At 40.9% G+C, this 23999-nt stretch overlaps 1 protein-coding gene across 3 annotated transcripts in view; it reads right to left on the reverse strand.

Moving 5' to 3' along the window:
- Positions 1-23999, reverse strand: part of TNNI3K (TNNI3 interacting kinase) — a 168170-nt gene that overhangs the window by 24821 nt on the left and 119350 nt on the right. For all 3 annotated transcript variants that reach the window (XM_054037604.1, XM_054037603.1, XM_054037606.1), the window contains exon 21: positions 20940-21049. In XM_054037604.1, coding sequence (XP_053893579.1) covers positions 20940-21049 — 110 coding nt within the window. The remainder of the gene's footprint in view (positions 1-20939; positions 21050-23999) is intronic.

The raw sequence follows: 23999 nt of genomic DNA on the forward strand, positions 1-23999 counted from the left end.
CGCAGGTGCTGCCCCTCTCCCTTGGCCGCCCCAAGCACCTGCTTGTTAAGCTGATGCCTGGAGCCGGCCCTGTTAAGGAGACTTTAACGCCAAGACAGGGATCAATACTTGGGTTGGTGGCAACCCCTCCCCTCCCACTTTAAGAGTCTTAGGGTCAGTCCCTGCAGCTCTTACTCACATGGATAGTCACGCTGACAGCAGCCAGACAACACACATGAGCAGGACTTCAGAATTTGACTCTAAATCTCAATTTTAGATTTAGTAGGGTTGTAGCCATACTACGCTAATAGGTTCTTATTGCTAATCTAAGTGCCTTGTGACACACTGTGCAATGTGTCCCCAGCAAAGGGACAATTTAAGTGATGCTAAGAGCTTCTGTTATGTGCTCCAAGCTGAGAAGTAGAGGGGACACTTTTGAAAGCTGTTGTGTTGGCTTGCATTAATACAACTAGACTCAGAAGTAAAAATTTATTCACTTTATTGAATAGCTTTTCCCTTCTATGTTAACACTGAATGGATTAAATTTTTCCAATGTATCCTGACACCAATGCACAAAACCATTTTGCAAAACCAAATATGGGTTCTTGAAGACTGTCTCTTCAGTTGTTCTAGGGCTGTGGTCAGGAGCATGGAGAGGATCTTCACTAGGCATTACAGAAGGCCTGGATATGAAATTTTTTAATAGGGTTTACTTGATATCTCAATCTATTCATTATATTAAATGGACTGTAATTATGGAGATATCTGTCTGCCTCTCTTCTTATACTGGGCCTGACAACATAATCTCTATGGCCGCAGTTCTGCAAATGAAATTAATAGGCAGTAGGTTTAAAACAAATACAAGGAAGTTCTTCTTCATGCAGCGCACAGTCAACTCGTGGAACTCCTTACCTGAGGAGGTTGTGAAGGCTAGGACTATAACAGCATTTAAAAGAGAACTGGATACATTCATGGTGGTTAAGTCCATTAATGGCTATTAGCCAGGATGGGTAAGGAATGGTGTCCCTAGCCTCTGTTTGTCAGAGGATGGAGATGGATGGCAGGAGAGAGATCACTTGATCATTGCCTGTTAGGTTCACTCCCTCCGGGGCACCTGGCATTGGCCACTGTCGGTAGACAGGATACTGGGCTAGATGGACCTTTGGTCTGACCCGGTACGGCCGTTCTTATGTTCTTAAAGCACGTAAGCACATGCTTATCTTACAGAGTGATTAAGTCCCATTGACTTTAACAATCCAAAGCCTATTGAAGTTGATGGAAGGACTCCCATTGACTTCAATGAACATGGACAGGGCCGGCTCCAGGCACCAGCCGAGCAAGCACGTGCTTGGGGCAGCACCTTATAAGGGGAGGTCAATGTTGGGGTGGCGGGGGGCGCTCACGGTGTTTTTGTTTTTGTTCAGCAGGGCCACGCTCGAGGGTTTTTTTTTTGCTTCGGTGGCGTGGCGTGGCACTGGGGGAGGTGTGTGTTTGGGCGGCTCGGTGTGGTGCGGCGCTCCAGGGGGGCAGGGGTTTGGGCGGCGCTGCGCTCCGGGGGGGGCGGGGGTTTGGGTGGCGCGGCCTGGCGCTGGGAGGGTTTGGCCGGCGCAGCGCTCCAGGGGTTTGGGCGGCCCGGCCCGGCGCAGTGCTGGGCGTGGCGGGGAATGGCCGGCGTGGTGCAGCGCTCCGGGGGTTTGGACGGCTTGGCCTGGCCCGGCGCGGCACTCGGGGGGGTGGAGGTGAGGGCGGGGGTTTGGGCGGCCCGGCGAGGCATTGGAGGGTGGGGCGGGGGTTTGGGCGGCCCGGCGAGGCGCTCGGGGGTTCGGGCAGCGCGGCGCTCGGGGTGGGGGTGTTATGGCGGGGCGGCACTCTTCTTTTTTGCCTGGGGCGGCAAAAAAGTTAGAGCCAGCCCTGATAATTATTAACCTTAAGCATGTGTTTATGTACTTTGCTGAATCAGGACCCGTGTCCTGTCAAAGCAAATAGTTTTATTTTGATTAAAACACAAGAACTAGCTAAATATAAAAGGAACTGATTATGAGTCGCTGTCTTTGATTTTCTGGACACAAATGTGCCTTTGGAAACAACCGCAATTCTAGTTTGTAGCATGTAGATGTCTAAGTACCTGCTATATGGGTACAGTCTGGTGGTTAGGTGAGATGAGCCATGAGTTTGCCTTAAATTAATTGCAAATGCTAAGCTGTACCCTCTAAATTTGAGGCCCTTTTAAGAACTGGCCCAAAATATCACATAAACATACACTGTTGTCTCACTTGTACTGCATCTTTAATAAACTAGGAGTAATGGAAAATTTCAGTCATAAGTGCTGTCCACTGGACATTTTTCCGGGCCATAAAATTCACCATTCTCTCATGACAAATTAAAATCTCCTTAAAAATGCAGAAGCCACTAATGTACTTAATTAGCCACTTGCAATTAATCCATGAATAATAAATGTCAATACCATGAAATATATGCTCTTTTTATTTTAGGTACATTGCTCATTCTACTTGCTATGGTGATTCAGTTAATAACATCATGTCCCTCCTCATGCCTGATATGCTCAGAAAATGTTACTCTGTGTCAAGGATTAACATATATACCAGGTAACTAACTAAGACACTTCAAGAGAACTGATATTTATTATATACAATGAGCTCACTGCAATACTCTAATTGTATTGACTGTTTCTGGACTCTGCTTCTGAAAGCAAATCTCTGCACACGCTGTCTAAAGAGTGATAACATTGTTTTATTTCTCTTTGCCTAGCGGCCTTACCAAAACTATTCTAAGGCCTTCAGAGGTAATTGAAAACCTTTGTTACTGAGAAAGGAGTCATTTCATGCAGCGAGACACTTAAAAAAAAAGATTGTTTTAATAAGTTATTGTTCACATATTGTGCAAAGTTCAAGCCTTACACTGGCTGAACGAACTATGGATTGCCTCAGAACCCTGCCAGGCAATTCTACAGCATTAGTAAGATTAAGTGATATACCAGCGATAGAGATTAGAATCAAAGTGCATTATGACATTATAATTCTGAAACAATGGTTTCTTTTTATTGGGGCTAAATGAGCTGTGGAAATGCTACCAAGATACGTTGACTGTATTCATTACATATTGCTTGCTTAAGTCAACAATTTAATAAGACACCTTATTAACAAATTTAAACTGAATGTGACTTTCATACTGATGCTAAATAACATACTTTGTTTATTGCTAAAAGCAGCAAATCTCTAACACTAGCTCAGAAAACAGAAAGGCATTATCAGCTTAAGAAACCAGAAGTACTAACAGCCATAAAACTAAATAACACTTGGCACTTAAACCATCTTTCATCCATAGTTCTCAAAGTGCTTCACTAAGGTGGGTAAGTGTTATTAAGTCCAGTTTACATAGGGGAATGCTAAATCGAAGAGAGGTTAAGATCCGGATGTAAAGCCCAGGGAAATCAACAGGCTGCCAGTGACTTGTCCAAAGCCATATAGGCCTTGATTCAGAAAAGTATTACACATGCCTAAGTCCCATTGAATCAGTTAAACATGTTCTTAAGTGGTATCCTGAATTGGGGTAGACTTAAGCCAACTTAATTTTCTTGTGTAGACCAGGCCAGAGAAGACTAATATTATTAATATTGCTATTCTATGTGACTGACCATATTACACAGATTGTATTTTGAATTCCCAGAATGTAACATTTGTAGGATCTGATTGTCTAAAGGTGATGCCGTGTGCAATTGCCATAAGGTATGTGCAAAGATTGTATTTTGTGCACAAAGGGCTGCTTAGTGTCGAGACACAGGCCTGGTCTACACTAGAAAATTCAGTTGGTTTAACTATGCCACTCGGGTGTGTAAAAAGTCCACACCCCTTGTGACATAGTTAAGTTGACCTAATTCCCAGTGTAGACAGCTCTAGGTCAACAGAAAAAATCTTCCATTGCTCTAGCAAAACCCCTCCCACCGGCGAAGGGTCTGTGTAAACCGAAGCACTGCAGTGGCACAGTTGCAGCAATGCAGCTGTGCTGCTGTAGCATTTCAAGTCTAGACAAGTCCCCAGAATCAAATAAATGGACTGCCAGTCTCTCCATTATCCAGTGTGAGAAAAAACTGATAGGAGCTACATTAGTCGGGCCACTTCATATTATCCATTGCCTGGGGAGATTGGCAAAGTCCCCAAAAAGCTATGAGCAAAAGATTTGTTTTTACTAAGCAACAAATCTTTAGGGCAAAACAATCTTTGACAGCATTTGCATAATGGGAAGTGCCAGTTTAGGTGCACACAAACCCTGTTATTTACACTCAAGCTGGAGTTCGTGTGTGCAGATAGGTCTTCGTTCAGCCCTCCTGCCCACCCCAACTTGTGGATTCATTAGGCCTATGCACTGGGCTGTGTGCACACCGGAGTCAGAAGAATGTGAGTGCATGCACGTCTGAAGATTTAGCCATTCATGTAATGTAGCCAACCAAAAAAGATTACTTTAAAAAGATTCACTCTTATCTTTTTAAGTGTTTGTACAGCACCTTGTACAGTGGGGCCCTGCTCCATGACTGGGTGGCTAGACCAGGGATTGGCAACCTTTGGCACGTGGCCTGCCAGGGTAAGCTCCATTGCTTACCTGCCGCGTCCACAGGTTTGGCCAATCTCAGCTCCCACTAGCCGCGGTTCGCCGCTCCAGGCCAATGGGAGCTGCAGGAAGCGGCGCGGGCTGAAGGATGTGCTGGCCGCTGCTTCCCGGAGTCCCCATTGGCCTGGAGCGGCGAACCGGGGCCAGTGGGAGCTGCGATTGGCCGAACCTGCAGACGCGGCAGGTAAACAAACTGGCCCAGCCCGCCAGGGGGCTTACCCTGGCGGGCCACGTGGCAAAGGCTGCCAATCCCTAGCCTAGACACTACCACATAATTAGAAGTCAGGCAGTCAATAAATGTTTTCTGTTGAAGCAACATATTTTCCTTAATGCAGAAACAGGAACAAACCACACAAACAAAAGTAAAATGAGCCTTCTTTCTATACCATTTTATGTTATCAGAAGCACATTTTTCATTTACTTTATATGCTTGAATGTTACTGTACAGTCTGTTGATTGTCATTTTAAAAACTGTCATAAGAGTCCAATAACTTAAGTATGTTGGAGAGATGCTGCAATCACTTGTGATATCACTTTTATCCTGCAAACACTGCTGGACTCCCAAAGATAACATTCCAAGTCACTCTCAAGCAATTATTCCAATTGGATTGACCATAGTTTGAAGTTAAGAGGACGTTTTCCTTTTATCACACAGAGTTTATTTAATGCAACACGTATCCAATAGGGGTCTGTGCTCACCAGCGCATATGGGACTGCCACGTGAAAATCCTCAGGGCATCCATAACTGAAAAGACCCCCTTCATGTTTATTAGTTTTAGTCACAGGACAGGAATGAGGCCTGCTGACAGAGCTGTGTGTGGGAAGCGAGCACGGTGCTTTGCCTGCACTATGTCTGGCGCAAAATGTTAGTTTCGCACTTCCATAAGCAATGAAAAAAATTCCTCCCAAAAAAACAACAGTGACAGTGGTAAGCAATGCATTAATTTTGACTTCTAGTGGAACAGATGGTTTTCTGTTTCTTGAACAAATATGTCATGTCAGTGCACAGCTTAAAAAATAAAATAAAATAAAAAATCTAATGTTCTGATGCATGTGAAATTACATGTAGGTTATGATGAATAACCAAGCACTTAGATGAGCTCGGATGAGGGCTAGCTGGCTGCAATGTAATCTAGACAAGACAGAGATTATGCTGGTGGGTTGGGGGAAGCAGCTGGAAGGGCTGGCAGAATTTCCACTGGTGCCCCAGACTGAGGGAGTGTTGTTACTGCAGTTTGTAACACAGGTGTGCAACCTGGTGTGTTGTTAAATCCTGGGCTGCTCCTGGATGCCCAAGCAGGGCCAATAGCCAATAGCTTCCCCCTCTTCCCCCCATCTATGCCTGGCAAGAAGAATGTGACCTTTTCTCCCTGATGCAGGGACCTTGCCACAATTATCCCCCTTTTTCATATTAAGATTGATTGCTGCAATGGCCACTACACGAGGCCGAACCTTGAGACCACTTGGAAACTGATGCTAATGCAGAATGCTGTAGCCTGCTTATTAAGTAGAGTTTCATGCGGCAAGCGTGTTACACCAATGCTCTGGAGACCAAAACATTTCTGGGTGGAATGCAAAGGGTCGGTATTAACCTTATAAGCTAGTCATCTAATGTAGAGACCTGGCAAATTCCCCATGCACTGGTGCCATAGCTGAGACCAGTGAGGGTACTAGAGCTGGAGTTGCATTGCCGTAACTGGGAGAGAGTTGGCAGCAGGCTGTTCTCTGTGAGGGGCTCAGTCCTTTGGTCCACCAGAGGCTGGATCAGTTAATCATCCAAGTACACTGCAAAGTCCATCTTTCCTCCAGGTTTTGGGGGATGGGAGCGGGCTGAGGGGTTTGGGTCTATTTTAATACCCTCAATACATTTGCTGGTGAATATTCATGTACCTGTCAAGCTGGGCTGAGCAGTCTTTTATCTCACATTAGTAATTTATTGAAGGGGTGCCTATAAAGAATTTCAGAAATCTAAATAAATAAAATATGAAGCATTTCCTTAAAATCAGAAAAAGTGAAAAAAAATATTTTCCCAGCTGTAACAGCCCTTGTTAGTGTTAAGATATTGATTGAGACCCAGCCCAGGCCTACATCCCTGTAGATAATGCCTCTATTCCTTTTTTACAGCTGCTCCTGTAACCACAAAAGCTTTAATTGTCACTGATGGAAATATCACTTCAGTAGAAAGCTTCGACTTGTCCCTGCTGTTCAACATAACTCTACTAAGGCTAAGTAGCAATAGAATTACAGACATCAAGGAAAATGCATTTAATGGCCTTCGAGATCTGAGGACTCTACTGCTAGACCAAAACCAAATATCGAGCTCTTCTATCAGTGATAATACCTTCAATGAGCTTCAAAAGCTGCAAGTCCTGGTGCTAAGCAACAACGCTTTGAGCAGCATCTATGGGAGCTGGTTCAAAAATATGAAGGGCCTTATGAGACTGCAGCTAAATGGGAATCAGATCACTAATCTTACGAAGAGCAGCTTCGGAACCGCATGTCTTGATAGTCTTAGGAGTCTGGATTTATCTAACAATTTCATTAGTTACATTGAGAAAAATGCCTTCCAACACCTACTTGAGCTGAAAGAAATGGACCTTTCCCGAAACAGGCTGGCGCTCATTCCAGATACGTTTTCTCACCTCCCTCAGCTAATTCTTCTTAGCTTAGATCAAAATCAATGGAATTGTACATGCAAATTGTGTGATCTAGCTTTCTTCTTAAGGAGCTATGTGAATTCTTCAACCAGGTTGCTCAAAAATGCCAACGATATAAACTGCAGAGCTTCCAAAAACCCTGCAGTTCACAATGTTCTTGAGCTAACTGAGGCCAACTGTAACTCATATCCTCAAAACTTTACTGTTATTCTAAAAAACAAAAAGATGAATTCCTATTGGCGGGATGTTACTCTGGTAGCTGTGTTTTGCTTTGTAGGTAATGTATACTCTGGCCCTCTACTTTTTTGTGCACATAAACTTAATATCAAAAAAAATACAGGCCATAATTTTCAAACTTGGGTGCCTAATGTTAAAGGCCTACATTTATAGTTAGGCTCTTAAATAAGTGGTCTGATTTTCAGGAGTGCTGAATACGCTCTGATCCTACTTGTCAACCGTGGGTTTAGTTACCTAACTTTAGGCACCTAATTTTGAAAATTATGTCCACAGTGTTTATTAATTGGCCAGACTTTTACAAACCTTCATGTTATAAGAACATAAGAATGGCTGCACGGGATCAGACCAACAGTCCATCTAACTCAGGATCCTCTCTCTGACAGTGACCAGTGCCAAATGCTTCTGGCAGTTGGAGGTTTAAGGACACCCACAGCATGGGGTTGTGTCCCTGACCATCTTGGCTAACAGCCATTGATGGATCTATCCTCCATGAACTTATCTAATTTTTTTGAACCCGGTTATACTTTTGCCCTTCACAACATCCTATGGCAATGAATTGATTGTGCATTGTGTGAAGAAGTATTTCCTTTTGTTTGTTTTAAACCTGCTGCCTATTAATTTCATTGGGTGTCCCTTATCTCTTGTGTTTGTGAAGGGGCGGATAACATTTCCCTATTCACTTTCTCCATATATTCATGATTTTATAGACCTCTTTCATATCCCCCCTTAGCCATCTCTTTTCTAAACTGAACAGTCCCCATCTTTTTAATTGTTCCATGTATGGAAGCTGTTCCAAACCCATAATCATTTTTGCTGCCCTTCTCTGCAACTTTTCCAATTCTAATATATCTTTTTTGAGATGGGACAACCAGAACTGAATGCAGTATTCAAGGTGTGGAGGTATCATGATTTATATTGCCACATTATGATATTATCTCTTTTTTTATCTATCCCTTTCCTAATGGTTCCTAACATTCTGTTGGCTTTTTTGACTGCTGCTACACACTGAGCAGGTGTTTCCAGAGAACTATCCATGACTCCAAGATCTCTTTCTTGAGCGGTAACAGCTAATTTAGTTGCCATCATTTCATATGCATATTTGGGATTATTTTTCCAATGTACATTACTTTGCATTTATTAACATTGAATTTCATTTGTATATTCAGTAGCACTTTCGATGAACATTTTATCACTTAGCCTAATATTCGGTATTGATTCAAACTGGGACACGGCAGGCAATATTATTAGCAGCCACTGTTACAAATCATTTGATTGGAATGGGTTGGTTGCCGTGTTTTTCTCATCTCCGTCAAATTCCATCGAATACATAAAGAGTGTTGCCATCCTCCCTGCGGAATGAAGGAACAATTGTGCCTGGTATGTCGCACAGATTCCTGTGCAGCTGGCAACTGCTGTCCTTGTACATACATATGTACAGTTTTACCTTACAGTCTAAAGTCTAGCCTGCAGCCATACCATTGCCTGAAGTCATACCACCTCAGGCTGTGATCTCGTTTGATTTCACAAGCTACGAAAGGTTAGACCTAGTCAGTGCTTGGATAGAAGACTGCCAAGGAAAACAAAACCAATCACAAGGGGGTTGCGGGCAATGGTAGGTGGCACTTCTCCCGCTGAGTACAGAGAGAACCAATGCCCTGGAATATTGCTTGGGGCACCATGCAGCTGGAGATGCCATCAGGCCTTAGATTCATCTGCTCAGGTTCCTTGAAAAAGCCCTCAACTGCTTACCTATCACTTGGATTAACCATTTGCTGCCTCATTGATGTGTTACCCATGACCATATGCCAGCCTCTGAATGGCCGTTTGGACCCATGAGGCACGTGCCACAAATTCAGGAACTTGATCTTAGTTTTTGGAAAGCCACCATATTAAAAATTAGCATTTGTTTGTAACGTGCCCTGGTCTGTAGAGGTGCTGTTTTCCCTCTACCCCAGAGAGGCAAAACCTCAGTAAAGGCTGTACTGAGCTACAGGCAAACACTCAGCCCTATCTTGGCAGGGTGGTGGGGGGATCAGCAGAGTGGAGTAATCCTTTCTCTATGACCACAGAGACAATCCCAACCTAATGGTGTAGCATCTGCAATGCTAGTACCCCCCATCCACAGCCTGGAGGAAATGTCCCAGAGTGTCTGCACAGTAGTGCATCCTGTGACCTGGCCCCTCGACCAACCATCACCTGTGCCCTGCTACAGACTGAGGCCCTAGAGAGCTACCAACCCACCCCTTATATGCAGCTCCCCCAGACCTCACATATTAATACAAGATGACAGATTTATCTCAGGCTGTAAAAAACCTCATATGACTTTTTACTGTCCTGTTGGAGATAGTGATGATGTAATTAAACATAGTATGGTAATGCATTCGCAGAAGCAGGCAGAGCTAAGGTTGTGGCTTAATTTTGGCATTGCCTGATTTTCGGTGCTTAAAGATGCCACCTTAATACTTTCTGAATGTCGGTTTTCAGTACAGAATTTTATATATGACTTATCCTTTTCTTGTTTATGTGTCGCGTTTGTTGTAGAGTTGCTCATTCTAGGAGGTTGGGTTTTTCGAGCTGTTTTAAACTTCATTTTGAAGAGTTTATATAAAGCTTACTTCATCTGGGAGTCAGTGGGTGGCATTTCAAAATGGTAAAATGACCTTTCTAGAAAGAGGCAGGGGAATTTGAGCCTATCAGACTTGACAGCACCCCTTTAATTCAGTAATTGTACCACAGAAGGAATGGAGTCTCAGCTTCTCCCTTTTGCAAAAGATCTCTCAGACATATCCCCAGCCATTACAATGTATTTGCTTCTTGAATAATTGCTATAGAAAATGTTTCATGAGCTATCTCTATGGAAAGATGGAATAATACAGATAAAATATTCACTGCTTAATTGGATATTTTTTCTATATTTTAAAAACCCTGTAAAGCAGGAAAGCCACCATACCAATTATAATTAATTACATTCCTACATGTATGTTTAACATTGGATGATTTATACCTTTATGTACATGATTGTGTCTTTGATGAACCTTGTATCTGTCACAGGAGCTGTTGGTCTCACTTGCCTAGTTTTAGCCCTCCTTAACTGGAAACTTCAACAAGGCAAAGCAAATGAACACACATCAGAAAACTGCTGTTGCAGAACTCTAGATGAATCCCAGTGTGGTCATGAGCCAAGAAATTACCTCACTGAGGGATCCTGTAACTGCCACTTAACTCAGGAAAATGAAATAAAGGTCACGTCCATTGTGGGGTCTGGCAGGGAAATGCCACTTTTACAGGAAAACAGGCATCAAGCAACAGTAAAAGCAGACGCTCTGTCCGGAGGGCTAGACACACCACTCAGAAGCATTCAAAGAGAGAATGAATACAAAAAGAGTGGCTCATTTTTATGCCTTAAATGCAGAATGGTAGAATTATGTCCTCAAGAGCCTTATGAGAATATGTCTATAACAAATGAAGCAGGTGCCCTAACAAAAGATTTCCACAGAAGCGTTACAAAACCAAGCACCTTTGATCAGTGGGAAAATCTACAGACTACAGTGCTGCAGGAACTTTCAAAGACTGATGAAGGTGAGTTTCCTTTTTAAAGACAGTTCTGACAGGATCCAATGGCAGGCAGCAATATGAAACTTGAGATACAAAAGTAAATGTTCTCGGCCTGATTCTCCACTGTCATGTACCTTGGGCAGCAATTGATACTTGAGCAAAGTGGGTGATTTGGTAACATTTTACACCCACTCTGCATGGGTATAAATGATTATAACAAGTGCCATATAGTGAAGAATCGGGCCCAGACACAAGATGGTGAAAGTTTCCTGTGTCTGAAATTGGTGTAAGCTCATGCCTTGCTTTTGCTTAAGTAGGACAAGTGTGAGATCAGTGTTAAAGAGAGGGACATTTGGCTGTCCTTCTTTGGGACGCTGGAAAAGTAGACTGGTTTGTTGAAAAGCAGGGCAGTCCTACAAAAAGCAGGCTATCATGTTTCCCTAGTACCCCTTCACACTCCCAAAGCTTTTTCTCAATAGCAAACTTGTCTTTAAGAAGAAACACCCCCCTCCCTACATACCCAAATGACAGTAATGGGAGGATAGTGGCATTTGATATTGACATTTGACGGGCTCCAACTCTAGAGTGGCTATCCATCTTGGTGTAATGATATCGCAGCTAATACTCCTTATGGAGGGTGACAAATCAATAAAGTGATCTTGCATTGCCCTTTCAGGATGACAAGAAAGGCACACTGATTTTGTGGCAGGTGTTGGAAAATACCTGCATCTGCCACAGTCCCTGCCAGTGATGTAAATTTTCTTGCATTAATAAGTTTTTAAAAATGAAATGCAACAAATGTCTGATGTTTGGGGCAAACCTAAAATAATGCGTTCGTGCTATTGACCAGGTCTCCCTGCGCTCTCACAACCAGGGAATCTGGTCCCTAGGTGAATCTCCTTTCTGGAGGCAGAGCTTTCTCTCAGTACATGAAGTCCTTCTAAATATCTCTCTTCATGTCCTTTGCTCTTTCTTCTCTGCTTCCATACTGTTCCCTAGGTATGGTCTTCCCTCCTTAGCGGGAGGCAACACTCATCTTGCAAATTCATACGGTAACATTCACTGCTTTCAGAAAGCCTCATGAACACTCAAGCACAATAAAATCCTACCAATCTGCCACTACATTAAACATAACTCTAGGCAGGCGATTCCTCTGGTTTTCCCACTTCATTTTGTGATCTCTCTCTAGTTAGGTGAATTATGCAGACAACACGTAGTACATTAGCTGCTTTGAGAGCTCCTATGACAACAGCTCATATCCAGCAATTTATGGGTTTAGTTCATAACCAGAAATGTTATTGTAATATATTTGTTTCATACATGTTATCTGTTTTCCTTTTTAATGTAGAGATTTATTCCCCAGGGCTTCCAGGTTATTCTTCAGATGCCACATGTTTATTAATTTATTTTCTAAAGTTGCTACTTATTTTAAAATAGGATTTTTAAGCTCTTTTATGACAGGAAATGAATCTGGATTTATTCATTTGCTTTCAGAAGTATCACTAAACTAATTGCTTTTTATGAATTATTCAGGGCTAAAGGCAGAGCTTTGGGAGAGATTTTCCAAAAGGTAAAAGTTATGGAGACTTCAGGCTAGATCACAAGAGGCGCTGAGCAAAATGGAGTTAATGGCAGATGCAGATTCTCAGCACCTCTCAATAGAGCTGTGTGAATAATGGATTTTCCAGTTTGTTAGCAATTCCAAAAAATCAGGAAAAAAAACTGGTTTGGGTGGAGCCAAAAATGAAATGTTTCAGAATTTTCAGCAAATCAAAAAGTAAAATCTAAAAAAAAAAAAAAATCATTTCAGGTAGAAATGTTTTGTTTGACCCAAAACAAAACGTTTCATTTCAATTTTGACGATTTTAAAGGCTTTGGATTTTTAAAAACATTTTAAAGGAAAAGTTGTTTCAAACCAAAAGATTAATGTTTCATGTCAAAATGTGTTGCAATGCAGGGTTTGGTGGTGGGTTTGGTTTTTCGTTTTTTTGACACAAACAGTTTTGCAAAACCAACACAAATTGGAAAAAAGTGTCAGTGTTTCCAAATCTGCATTTTTCACCAAAAAAAGTTTTGCTGAAAAAAATTTCACCTAGAAGTACCATTAAGGCTTGATGAGAAGGAAATTTAGCGTTAGATTCCAAGGCCTTTATTCACATTAGTGAGCAAGTTTCACAAATAGTCCCACTGACTTCAATTGGACTACTGCTCCCGTGAGTAACTGCTCGTTATTGATTAAAGATTTCACAATCTGGCCCCTGGTTTGCTGGCTGCAGGTAATTCTAATCCTCCCCTCCCCCCGGTCACCATCACTGTGGGCTCTTTACTAACCTAAAGGATGATCCACAAGGACACCACTGCTTGCTCTCATTCTATTGTCTGAGGGTTCACTCTCTCCACCTCTCTTCTTATACCAGGCGGGGAGGACAGGACAAAACATCAATATTGTGTGAATTGGCTCACTGAAGGGAATGGGGAAATGGTTCCTATGGTACTTCCTGCGTGGAGTCTGAGTACATCACCTGCATGATGCAGCCAAGTTCTATCAGTCTAGGCACTAGAGGTAACATTTTCAAAAGCACTTAAGTGACTTAAAAGCCTAAGTCTCATTTTCAAAAGTAATTTAGGCAGCTAGGAACCTAAGTTCCATTGACTTTCAATGAGACATAAGCTTCTAAATCTTTTTTGAAAATGGGACTTAAGCATTTCTGAAAATTTTGCCATAAAGATTCTTTCATTTCCTTCCAAACTCAAAATTCCCATATGACAATGCATCTCGCTGTCCCGAGACACTAGGTTGGTAAGAGCAGGGAAATGTCATTGAAGAAAAAACAAATACAGTTATACAAAGGAAAACTGAATATTATTCAGCAGAATATGAAGATAAACTGGAAAAAAGTGGGGTTCTTTTGGTTGGCCTTTATTATTTCACTTAAATAACAACAACAAAACATAGACTTAATCAAAGCCTTCTCCTGAGCTTGACTATTCCTAGGGTTTTCCCTGCAGATCACCTCCCTCCACGTCCCTAGTTCCCTGTGCAGACACCTAACTCATTGATATTTTGGGTGGCACTAACAAAATCTACCTGATGGCATGAGTCATAAAAATATTATTGCATCTTTATGCAGTATTCTATGTGCCAGACAGTACAGCATATCAGCAGAGGAGCCTTGTATTGCTATACCCAGTCTTTGAACGTACCGCCTGTTCCCCTGCTTTAACAAAACTATAATCACACACATTATTATATGGATAGTTCTGATTAAGATTGAAGTTTTCTAAACTTCTATCAGTTAATTTTAATTCAACTGATTAAAATGTGACCACAGTGTGTGAGTGTAATTGCCTCAGCACTGTGGAGTTAAAATGTTTTACCCAGATTGGACTGAGATGTTAGCTAAATGTTGGTGTTATGCCACAAACAGAGAGAGCTTTTTTGGCACTATATATATAGGTGTTCCAAACATGCGCTGTAATAAAACTCTTCCATGTGCTAAATTCTAACATTTATTATTCGGCAGATATAAGGCATGACGCATTTACTAGAAGATGTTCAACTCCTACACCTGCCTTAGCAAAAGAGAGACTTGAAAAGCATTTAACAAATGAATTGTCGCAGTCTCCACCAGAAGCAGAAGACAAGAATTTAAAACCTCATAGGCAAAGATATTTTATTACCAGCTCATCATCAGCACCTAACACACCAGTGGAGTCAAAGGAACATTGTGTGCAAAAGACTTTACAAAGTTATAGATCACAACATGATGATCAACGTGGATTGCTGGAAAGGAGCAAAAATATTTCTTTGCAGCTACACAACTCCCTTATCTGTAAATATGTGAACTGTGATAAATTCCAGGGCTATACAAAAGAAAAGAAAGATAATCACAGGGAAAATTTAAAGTTGGAGAAAGAGCAAACCAAAGCTAATAGAAGAGTAGGAGAAGATTGCTTTATGAGTGATGAAGAGATGCCATTATCACCAGAAGTCAAGAAAAGATATATACCAAAGAGTGTTAGCTTTTATGTACCTGACCTGGCAACAATAAACAGGTTGGATGTGATGATGATGGACTCATTTGAGGTAGGATCTCATAAGAAGAATGTTCAAAGAAGCCAAGCTATCACCTTGGAAAGCAAAGAGCACAGCAGTTCAGAAGCAAGAAGTGAAGAAGGTAAATTGTCTTCTGTTAAGGGAGATATTGGAAGGAAAACCTGGGTGAGGAAAGATGAAGCCAACTGGAAGAGTAAAATGAAAACTAAAGGACAAGACTTTTTAACTGTAAAATTAAATTTACATCCCTTCAGAAAAATGAGAATCCACCCAGAGAAATCACCTTGCAGTGAAAAAACACAACAAAAATCCAACCATCAACACAAAGAACCACCAATTGAATCCAAGAAGAAACTGTCACAGGCTTCCAACAAAGAGTTGACAAGAAAAGAAAGAAAATCAAACCACGGGTCTTCTGCAGTTCCCCAAGATCAGCCAGGTACCAGAGAACAGAAGGAGATTTATTCCAAAAAAGTTGCTTCGCAATTCTCTGACAAGCAGACCTTGGCTAAGAGCAAAAATGCCGAAAGTGAAGCTATTATAACAAGTGCTGATGCAGCAGAATGGTCTGAAGAAAAGTCCAATAATCCAATAGTGAGTGTCCCTCATCCGTTCAAGAATATTTCTGATGTAAGAAATTCTAAAGATCTCACATCTGTGCTTGCAGAAGCTGTAATGTACAACAGTAACTTACCTCCACCCTCAAAGGAGACTGCGAGATGTATTACTCCAACTGTATCTCTTGCAACTCAGAATTTAGCAAGTACTTCACAAAACGGGGCAAATGATATTTCCATATCCCTGTATTCTAGAGAAGTAAATGAAGAAGACACAGGGGCTACAGAGTCATATGGATACCAAAATTCACAGATGACTACAAGAAAGGAAAAGGGTTGCGATTCTTCTTCAGCTCTTATTATCCAAACACAAATCCCAGGCAACTTGCAGACAAAAAATCCCAACAGTGAATGTGATTTGGAACTAAAGTCAGTTCTGGAGGATACAGTGAAAAATGTCAATCAAGGCCAGATGGACAACCAAGTATTAAAAAGCCAGAGTGAAAACTTAAACAGGATAGAAAGATTGAAGAGTTGTGAAAAGGCTAAAGAACATGAATCATTAGAAGGAAATCTACTTGCTGTGGACTCTTATACTTTCACTGTTATACCACAGATTCCACCAGCTATCAACCCAATTTCAACAGAAACCTATTTTGTTCCCAAACAAAGTAGCACAGAGCCTCCAAATCACATCAGTAGTTTGCTTCTGTATACTGAAGCCAACGAGCATTTAACTTGTAGTAGCAAAGATGGAACTGACAATACTGATAACCCGCATGGAACAGTTAACACTGAGGATGATGGGGTAAAAATAGAACAGAGAGAAAATAAACAGCCACCTAATGACAATGAGTCATTGTCTGAAGTGCTAATCCCAGACACACAAATGAACTCGGATGGTATAGCTGAAGACACACCACAAACTCAGAATGATGTGGAGAGTGAAAAATGTAAATTATTTTGTACAAGCACTGTCAAGGTATCTATTATGTCTAATACATCCAGTATCCCCAGTTCTCCTAAAACTAGAAATATACTACCATGTAGCGACATCAATTTTCAAATAAACAATAATATGCACATGAAGAATGTGCAGAATTTGCACCACATTCAAAACAATCAACCTGATGAAGATAACAATATGCATGAGGAAGGTGAAATGCCACTGGAAGAACACAAAGAGCCTTCTGTGTTACCAGAGTTAAAAGACATTAGTTTTGAGGCAGAAAATGAGGTGCCTTTAATTCCTAGCAGAATAAATGATGCTGAAAACTCTGCTCCAAAAGCTACACTGTACCCACCATCTGCTGAATATGCTAATACATCACCTTTAGAGTCAGAACAAAGTGAGGAAAATAACTCAAATAACAATCACATTCCTCTTTTGCTTTCTTCAAAACTACAGACAAACAACCCCAGCCTTTCTGAAAATTCAAAATTCATTATTGTGGCAGAAAATTTCAACAAGTCAATGAACATAAAACAATATTTGATTGAATGTGATGAAAAAATGCAAGACCAACCAACTAGAGACATTTTACTTGATTAACTGAATACCATTTCTGGGGAAAGGAGAAGACAGAAGAGAGACACATGTCTGGTATTGTCAGAGCAGCCAAACAGTAGAATTCAGGATAAGAGACTCAGAAAACCAAACAAGAGAAAGATAAAACAGGGAACGGTTAACTGACCAGAGCAGCAATTGACATTTATGATCTGGAATATATAGCATGTATTTCAGGCAATGTACAAAATTACATTTACAACTACTATAAACATTAGTGCTTCCTACTATGTACAGGTTACATTATTTAAAACATTTCTGTGATCCGTTTATTGCAGTCTTTGTTGAAGATAATGTAAACACTTCTTTTTATCTGTAACTGTTACATTCTATTTTAAATTCACCTAGATCTCTAAGATTTCTGGTCTCCTGGAGCTGTAAAACCTTTTATACCCATTAAGTTATTTTGGGGGGAAAGGAACTAAATGAAATTTGGCCCAGTCTTTGGGGCAACAGTCTGTATAAAGCCTGGTAAATTATGTTTAACCACTAGGTGGAGATCTCTGATTCAATCTTTTCAGACTCTCAGAACAATTAGCTAGAATAGCTACAAGAAAACAGTGGTTGTTCACTGTGGTACAAGAACACAATGAGGGCAGGGGACTGGACCTGATGACCTCTCAAGGTCCCTTCCAGTCCTAGAATCTATGAATCTATGAATCTATGGTTTCTATACAGAAAGGGGGTTAAGCAGCTCCAAGAGACTTGCATCTCCTCATTGTTATAAACTTAAGGTTTTGAAAAATAAATATCTCATTAACATATCAACTTCCTAGGACTGATCTCTTGGGCTAGGCAACACATTATCATTTGGTTTTAGCAATCCTTCTTATGAGAGAAGAATGGCCCTTGGAGAGCAGGAAACAAAATAAAAAGAAAATGTATATTTATGACAATGACATTTCATGGAATGTACAGAAAGAAAAGATCCTACTTAAGAGATGTAGCAAGTTAAGAAAAGTAGAAAGCACCTAGAAGCATAGAACACTAGGGGCCAAGTCCATAAATCCCTTGCATAAAAATATGTCCCAAATAATTGGGATACTGTTTCCCATTTCCTTCAGACACAAGAGTTATGAAAACTCATAACTCATGATTGCTGGCCATTTACTCTGTTTCAACCAACTCGCAGTGTATCCCATACTATTGTGCACATTAGGGGCTCTTTAAAGTATTAATTTCCCTAGAAATTAACTGGAAATTTAACATCTAGCTTTCTTCCTCTTGTTCTGACTTCTACATGTCTCATTTTTTTAGAACTGTACTAATATAGAGGCAGGGGAGGTTGGACAGTAGCCTCAGGGCACTGTACAAATATAACTGAGCACCTGTGGAGTAACCTGGATCCTCTCTTTGAATATATGGATTTCATTTTGTCCAGAGAAGAGAAACCCAACAATTTAAAAGAGGATTTAGAAATGGGCCATCAGAACAGGTTACAACCTCCCACTTCTTCAGTATAAGTTATAACACTGGCCTCATATTGGAAACATCAAAAGGTTTTTGTTGCATGCCTAAATAATTATTTTCTTCTCCACATAATCCATCTACTCTTTTCCTTTTTACCTCCTTTATTTGCAGACTCTTGTAGATCCACTTCCCCTCTCTCTGCAGACCTCTTTTCTGCCACACCTTTCTCCTGCATTTCAATCAGTCTCTTTTCCTTTCTATTTTTTCAGCCCTTTGGTTTCTCTCTTTTCCTTTCCGTCTCCTAGTCTTCCTTTTGTGTCTGGCTGCAAGATTAAATAAAATACTCCTTCTCCCACCCAATAGAAAGCCAAAGCATATGATTAATTTGGGACTGAAAAACAAAACAAAGCAGAAAACCCCCAACCATAAAGTAAGCACAATGAGCAAAAGGAAAGGTGTGTTTAGCATCCCCCACAAGTAGTCAGTGTGTAGCAGACGTATGGTATATCTACCCAGATTGCCTTCACATCATTACTGTCAATGTCTTTTATATGTGAAGTTCAAATATTAAACAAAGTAAGGGCTTGATTGAGACTTTAGGCAAGGGTGGTGCATAAGCAACATTACCCTAATATTAGCCCTAGAAGGCTTTGTGACTCAGACATGCTGTTGAGTCTCAAATCCTTCCTTACTACCACCTTGCTCCCGGGCAGAGGTCTAGCAGTTTGCTGATGGCTTATGTCAGCAGTAAATACAAAACCTGTTAAACAGACTCAGCTGTGTTTGCCAGTGCATGGAGGAGGGACATCTAGAGCCAAGGTCATGCCCACTCCTCACCCCTCCCAGCCTACTCTCCAACCACCTGCGATGGAGGGTGGAGTAAACAGTGCCCTCTTATTCATATGTGCCCACACTGCCGGTTCAGGCAGCCCATCAGAGGTATAATGGGAGTCCTTACTCCCTCACATGCGAACACAGGCCAAGTCACAATTTAGCCCCAAATGAGAAGTTGTAAGAGCAAAATCCTGTCTATGGGCTATGCAGAAGCCAAGCTCAGAGGGCATCAAGAGAGCAAAGTGTTCTTCCTTCTTTCTGTCTTCTCTAAAGCCACTGAGAGGCTACTTTATGAGCTGTCTGCCTGTCTGCAAGTGTTCCGTGAACGGTGTTTCAGAAAGGCATTCCAGGTTATGAGTCAGGGGTGTAGTTCCTGAGGAGGAAGGATGGTCCAGTGATTAGGGGCACAAGCCTAGAACTTGGGAGATCTGGATTCAAGTCCCTGCTCTGTCACAGACGTCCTGTGTGATCTTGGGCAAGTCGCTTGGCCTCTCTGGGCCTCAGTTCTCCATCTATAAAATGGGGATAATTGCACTTCCCTCCCTAACAGGAATGCTGGGAGGATTAATATAGTGAGGTGCTCAGATACTAGGCACTGTTTAAATACCTTAGATAGATATCTAGCAGATAGTGTGTGGCACTTACATACCTGGTCAAATCCTGAGACCCACTTCTTTCAATCTGCTCTGCAGTGGTGATCCTCGTAGAGCCCTACTGAAGTCAGTAAGGCTTGGTTTCTGCCAGTGCAGAATAGCTTGCAGGAATGGGGAGCTAGAGTCCCACAGCCTGGCCTTGAAGATTTAAAGCCATTTACTGATATAGATACCCAGCTTGTATTTAGGAATCAAAACAAAAGATGTTAATTATGATACCAGTTAGGTTTCTTTGTGAGGGGAGTAAGGACCAGCAGTCCCAGCCTGCACTGTTTCATGACACTGGGGACTTGTTTACACATACAGTGCTGCAGCCGTGCTGCTGTAGGGCTTAGTGAAGATGCTCCTACGCTCACGGATAACTTCTCCCATCGCTGTAGGTACTCTACCTCCCTGAGAGGCGGTAGCTATGTTGATGGAAGAAGCCCTCTATTCGATGTAGTTCTGTCTATGCCGGGGGCTAGGGTCATTCAGCACACCCCAAGCGATGTAGTTATACTGACATAAGTTCCAAGCCTGAATCAGTATTCCCCTTAGAGGTTTATGCTGGGATAGAGATTTATCTGCAGGAATTCATTTGTAAGAGACTCCTCAAAACAAGTGTGAGCCTTTCTGTCGTAGTGCTTTCTATATTGTCAGGTCACCATAATAACTAGGAGCCTTCTAAAGCCAGAAAAATGGAAGGTGGCAAATATAAAAATACCCACTTGTTCACCTTCTCTCCGAGGCTCTCGGCAAAATAACCATTTACACATGACAAACATTGGTAATCACTACTTCATAGGTTAAAGAAGTGGGAGCACTTACCTCAGGACATGCATTCCAGCCCCTCATTAACAGTGATGATATGGGCTTGGGAATTGAATACCCTATTGGAGGCCGGATGTGATGATAGGCCATATCTGCCGCTGCTGCAGCTACAAATAAAACAGTATAATAAAGCTTAATTACGATTCAGATATAAAAAATATTCATATGCCAACACATTTTACTTTAGTATTTGAATGAAAAACAGATATGAACAGATGGAAATGCTTAAGTATTAAACTTGCAAATGGAGTGGGTCAAAGAAGCTTTCAAAACCATCAAAGCTAGACTAGACTAGATGACCTGCTGAGGTCTCTTCCAACCCTAATATTCTATGATTCTATGAAAGCACTATTTTTAATGCACTAGGTTAAAACGACCAACTGCCCTGCACTGATGTTGACACATTTCTGCCCATGTTTAGCCTGGCTGAAAATGATCTGATTCAGGTGTAAACCCTTAAACAATAACCTTTGAAAAAAATATCAATTGACCCTCACCTCACACATGACATAATAATAAAGAGAGAATGACTCAGCAGCTTTCAATAACATGCATTAGATGCATTTGACTTACAGATAAATTGGTGCCAGATTCTGACTTCCTAAAATAACCTGTAGTTAGCTCTGGTATGGCTGAAGACTAAAAGTAATTCCAAGCATTCATTTAACAAACAAACAAACAAAAAAATCAGAGTCCCTTTTTATCTGTGCTAGTTGCGACTGACTAAGAAAAAAATTGCCAGAATGTTTCCCTAATTGTGTTTATATATACAGTGATTTAAAAAACATAATTAATCCCACTGCATTCTCTTAAAACAGCTTAGCTGTGGAAAGTCAAAGCAAATGTATGCCAGCCTCATAGCAGGAGCAAAGTAAAATTCTTTGTTAAACTGACACGATTAAGTGATACATCACCGGAGTATATAGCATTTGAGGGGGACCAGGAGATTGCAATCTTGAGATTGTAACAAGAATGGTTTAATTTTTTTTAACCATATCCCATTCTCATTACAGTCTTTGTCACAAGAATAGATTAATTTGTGCCATTGTCTGTTCTCATTGGAATCTTTGTCACTGTAATGAAGTTTCGGAATGTTAATATCAGATACATTCTGTGAAATGTTGCAGTACGCTGTAGGGATGGGCAAACACAGTTTGCCTAATTTTGATCCCATTCTAATGTGGGTTTGAAAGTGTGATTCAAACATTACTGGGTTCATGTTCTGCTTGGTAGAGACAGTGAATAGGAACAGATGGGGGAAAAAGATGTTAATGAAAAATAAATATAACCTACTATCGAATCTATCTATCTATCTATCTGTCTATCTATCTATACCACTCTCCTTCTCTTTTCCCACAATATACTACAGGAAGCCTGTGCTATGTATTAGGGATAGAAGAACACCCAAAAATTTAGTTTGACACAAGTAGACTATGCATGGTACCATATATACATACACAACGGAGTACTGTGATCTCTCTCTCCCTCTATGTGTGTGTATCATACACACACACACGATAGTATGTGTGTGTGTGTAAAGAGAACTAGGTGCATGATGCAAAAAAAGCATTGATAAACATCAATTTTAATAAAAATTGCAAAGTTTTGGAACTTATTTGACCCCTTTTATTCATTTCCCATAGACATTAGTAATAGGATTTTTTTTGTTTTCAAGGGTGTTCATAGAAAGAGAAACTGTCATGGAAATTCATAGAAATACTTGCATGAACAGCTATGTAGATACTTTGGAAGAGTCCTATATAATTTTATAACAATGAAAAATAGGTTTCTATATAAGTTATGTGAAATACCATAGATTTTAATCAAGAATAGTCTCCTTTCTATATGTTACATGAACCATTCTATTGACATTATAAACAATGGGAGATACTAAGGAATACATTCTTTTTACTATAAAACTGAGGGAACAGCTGTATTTAAAAGTCAGCTTTCTGACTGGGGAACGCTGTTCACCATATTAAAAACTCATGACACATCAAAGATGTATACACTTGGACTGAGACTGAGATGGAAATAGATTTGTTGAAAGTCTCTGCATAAGGATAAAAGCGGTAACAAACAAGGGTGATGTCATGGAAGGGGTCTACTATAGGCCACCTAACCAGGAAGAAGAGGTGGCTGTGGCTTTTTTTAAACACCTAACAAAATCATCCAAAGCACAGGACTTGGTGGTGATGGGGGACATCAACTACCCAGATACCTGCTGGGAAATAAATACAGCAGGGCACAGATTATCCCAACAAGTTCTTGGAATGCATTGGAGACAATTTTTTATTTCAGAAGGTGGAGAAAGCAACTAGGGGAGACCGGCTGTTCGGGATTTGATTTTGACAAATAGGGAGGAGGAACTGGTTGAGAATTTGAAAGTGGGAGGCAGCTTGGGTGAAAGTGATCATGAAATGATAGAGTTCATGATTCCAAAAAATGGTAGGAGGGAGAACAGCAGAATAAAGACAATGGATTTCAAGAAGGCAAACTTCAGCAAACTCAGGGAGTTGGTAGATAAGATCCCATGGGAAGCAACTGTAAGAGGAAAAACAGTTTAAGAAAGTTGGCAGTTTTTCAAAGATGTTATTAAGGGCACCAGAACAAACTATCCCACTGCATAGGAAAGACAGGAAATATGGCACCAGACCACTGTGGAAGCAGAGAGATAGAGAGAAAATAAAGCATCTGACTTGCTGTACCCAAACAAAAAGTGAGAACTGTGTTTTTCTCTGACACCACCATGGCTTAACCAGGAAATCTTCAATAATCTGAAACTCAAAAAAGAGTCCTACAAAAAGTGGAAGCTGGGTCAAATTACAATGGATGAATACAAACAAACAATACAAGCATTTAGAGACAAAGTTAGAAAGGAGAAGACACAAAACAATTTTAAACAAACTAGAGACATAAAGGGTAACAAGAAAACATTCTACAAATACATTAGAAGCAAAAGGGTTATCAAGGACAGGGTACGCTCATTACTCAATGGAGGGGGGGGGGAAAGACAAACAATAGAAAATGTAGAAATGGCGGAAATGCTAAATGACT

This window comes from Malaclemys terrapin, chromosome 8 (genome assembly GCF_027887155.1).
Source record: "Malaclemys terrapin pileata isolate rMalTer1 chromosome 8, rMalTer1.hap1, whole genome shotgun sequence".
Classification (NCBI taxonomy): domain Eukaryota; kingdom Metazoa; phylum Chordata; order Testudines; family Emydidae; genus Malaclemys; species Malaclemys terrapin.